We start from the raw sequence: 3,579 nt of genomic DNA, 5'->3' as shown, positions 1-3,579 counted from the left end.
ATCATAGACCCATAAACACCCAACACCAAAACCTACAAAGCTTTATTCCATTGCAACAACACCTTCTGTTGCAGTCTCGTACGCCAACACATTCATTCACAACATCAAGTCTTCCCTGCAATCACCAACCATGTAAACCTAACATTCATCTAAAGCAATCATTTTGTAGCTTACTCAGAACCATTCTCCTTCTCTTCTCAACACACATATACAGCTGTAAAACCACTTCTCAGGAAACAATTATTTCTATCACCAACAATCTTCCACCTGGTCTACCATTCATCTAAGCTCACTCCTTCTAATTACAGCACCAGCCCATAACTTCAGCTTTATGCTTGGCCTGTTCTTCTCAGACTCAACTAGGGCTGCACAACGGGTAGGGTGGGTAGGATATGGCCTATACCCTCCACCCTACCCGTTTACTGGTGGTTAAGAAAATCTTTACCCGCCACCCTACCCGTCAAATAATGGTTAGGATAGGATACGGTTAAAAAACTGGCGGGTAGGGTAGGGTTGGCGGATATGAGTAGGGTATGTGCACCCCTAGGTAGGGTGGGTAGGATATGTCCTATACCCGCCACCCTACCCGTTTACTGACGGTTAAGAAAATCTTTACCCGCCACCCTACCCGCTAAATAGTGGATAGGGTAGGATACGGTTAAAAAATTGGCGGGTAGGATAGGGTTGGCGGATATGGGTAGGGTATGTGCACCCCTAGACTCAACCAGATTGGTGCATTAACATCCACAAACCAATCCACCAGTTCAGTCAACAACAACTCCCCCTTGAACTTATGCTTCACCAGCTGCAAAATATTTCTTGTTCACCTGCACATCACATTTCCATTGCAGACTCAAATCCCATTCTCATAGTCACTGTAATTTCCTTCATCTAACTTGAATCTCAGATCCCCTTCTATGTGTCACAAACATCAGTAACAACCCAGCCAGCTCCTGTTCATTCTCAGCAACAGACTCCAACTGCCATGACAACAACACCAAAATCAATCCAAACTCAAATCTGAGTTTAACCCATCTGTAATTCAAGCCATTCTTTCTACCATACACAAATTCAGCTCAAACCCATCGTTATTTGACTATCAATACATACGGAAACAACTCTAATTTCCATATTCATATCAATTTCGCCATCTTCATACAGATTCAAACCTTCATTCTTCTCTAGATCTTCTCTTCATCATCTTGTTCTTGATTGGAACAAATTCAAAGCTCTCATCATCAGATCTTCAATTACCGAGTCTCAATTTTCAATCTCATCATCAGATCTCTTTTTCTTAATTCGATTGAGATCCTAATTTCTTCATCTGTTTAACAGTAACAACTTCAACCCCTTCTCCTTTTCCTTCTTTTCTCGTCCCTCTTCTCCTCTGTCTCGATTCATCAATTACAGGAACCCCATCATTTCTTCCATCTTCTCCCTGACTAACTCTCTTGATATCTCTTCTTTTCTCGCTGAATAACGCTGCCGCCATCTCACTTATTCTCAATTTCAGGTAAAATAATTGAGAGATGGAAAAATCCTCTCAATTTTAGGTCTTGGTAGGATTGAGGGTTTATATTGGCACCCAACAGATCAGTATGGAAAGAGGCACCCACATTTCATTTGGGTTGTCAGTTTCACGGAACCGACCGTGTTTCTTGCTTAACTGCCTCCAGTTCTTTCATCCCCTCTTTCTTGTGCAACTTAGCCGACTCCAAGTATAACTTGTCTGTGAATTGACATATTTGCCTTTTACGCTCCAAATGGACGATTTCTCGTTCTTTTGCTCCAAATGACTCCATTGCACCTAATAAACTCAAATTCACACTTTTTTTACTCGGTCAACAAAAATAGAATAAAAAAGCGAAACTGTACAGGGACTAGGCTATATCAGCGCTAAGCCAAAAGGCTGCACGCCAATAAAACCTATTTAAAACGAAAATAAACCTCTCCAGGCCATTCAACAGAATGAATAAAACCTGTCCTACCCTCATTAAACTCATATTTCTCCTCAGCCAACAAAAAAGCTTGTTTGGCCGAGGCATCAGCTAAAAAATTAGCCTCTCTGTATCTATGAACATAACTAATATTTTTGTAAAAACTCTTCGCCATTTTCCATTTCTGCATTAGCTGCCATGACAACTCTCCTTTTTGGAGAGAAAAAATGCAACTCATCGAATCCGATCTGACGCATAGATTTTTGACATTCCATCTTTGAGCAACAACTGCACCATAGATAACCGCACAAACTTCAGCATAAAAGTTGGTCTGCCAGCCCAGTCCAACGCACAAAACTCCCAAAAATGCCGAGTTAGAATCACGAAAACTATACCAGAACCATCTTGGCCCGGGTTGCCAAGTGATGCACCATCACAACAGATCATAAGCTCATCTGGATTAGGCGGCTTCCAAGTAACTTCAATTGGAACAGAGTGTTTGCAAGATCTATGCTCCACTCTAAAGAAATTCAAAATTCGAAAATCATCTAAGGCATTATACATGTGGCCCTTCATTCTAATTGAGTTATCACGAATTACCTGATGAACCTGTCCCTTCAATTCAAGCCATTGAACTCGCATGTTCTCATAATAAGCCTTGTTGCACAACTTCCATAATTCCGTAACTATTGCAATATTTGCAACAAGCCACAGATCCTTTATCATCCTACTCCGCCCTTTTGCAACCTTGTAAGAGGCCACAAGATCTTCATTCGGTTTCAGATTAAAAATATCAGCTGCCCAATTCCAAATCTTCTTAGCAATTTTGCAAAGCCAAGTAATATGGCCGACATCTTCGCAATCCTCCCTGCACAAACGGCACATATAAGGCATCTCCCTACCTGTCTTCTTCATGATATTATCATCAGTAGCGCAACATTGCTTATTAAATAACTTCCAGTACTGAACACTTAAAGTAGGATGCACAACACTTCTCGAGAATAGAGCTGCAGTTGGCGAAATTTCTATAAGTGCCCTGATGGCAGCCTTAGCCAACTTGACAGAGAACACGCCCTTTCTATCCAAGTCCCAAATTTTGTAGTCATCTCCACCACCAATAAGAGGCAAATTATCAACATCAATATTGCATCGTAACATCAATTCCTTAGTCTTTGGAAGAATAACCCAAGAGCCATCAACAAAAATATCACTAACTTTGGCCTTAAAATCATTAGGACCCTTTTTAGTGATGCCAAGTCTTTGCGCAATTGAAAAATCAGCACACCAATTATCAAAAAATAAGGAAGTATTAGCACCATTACCTATAATTGAGTGTGTATGCCTTTGCACAAAATTATGCACCAATCTGATTCCTGGAAAAACCGAAGAACCCAACTTGTAATCGATCAAGTTGCAGTTTATCTTGAAATACTTCGCCTTCAAGAATCTGGCCCAAGTCTTATCAGAGTCACGGATCGAAACCCACAACTTCATAAGCATGGCCCTATTAACATCAATCAACTTCTTAAGTCCAAGCCCACCTTAACGCCTAGAACGGCATAAATCATCATAAAGAACCGTAAAGTATTTACGCTTCTCAGCATCTCCAGACCACAAGAAATTTCAAAGGGCCCTCTCAACT

General features: G+C 40.9%; 1 protein-coding gene across 1 annotated transcript; it reads right to left on the bottom strand.

Moving 5' to 3' along the window:
* Positions 1-2,083: 2,083 nt before the first annotated feature.
* On the bottom strand, positions 2,084-2,852 carry LOC113312575. Its single transcript, XM_026561319.1, has 2 exons — positions 2,251-2,852; positions 2,084-2,147 (listed from the first exon to the last, which is right to left on the bottom strand). The coding sequence occupies exons 1-2, from the start codon at positions 2,850-2,852 to the stop codon at positions 2,084-2,086; spliced, it is 666 nt and encodes a 221-aa protein (XP_026417104.1).
* Between the last annotated feature and the right edge of the window lie 727 nt (positions 2,853-3,579).

Source organism: Papaver somniferum, chromosome 9, assembly GCF_003573695.1.
Source record: "Papaver somniferum cultivar HN1 chromosome 9, ASM357369v1, whole genome shotgun sequence".
Taxonomy (NCBI): domain Eukaryota; kingdom Viridiplantae; phylum Streptophyta; class Magnoliopsida; order Ranunculales; family Papaveraceae; genus Papaver; species Papaver somniferum.
This window is presented reverse-complemented; position numbering and strand designations above follow the sequence as displayed.

Coding starts and splice junctions, on each gene's coding strand:
- LOC113312575 (XM_026561319.1), bottom strand. CDS start 2,852: ATGAAGAAGACAGGTAGGGAGATGCCTTATATGTGCCGTTTGTGCAGG. Junction 2,148..2,250: donor AGACCAACTTTTATGCTGAA/GTTTGTGCGGTT, acceptor CTCTCCAAAAAG/GAGAGTTGTCATGGCAGCTA.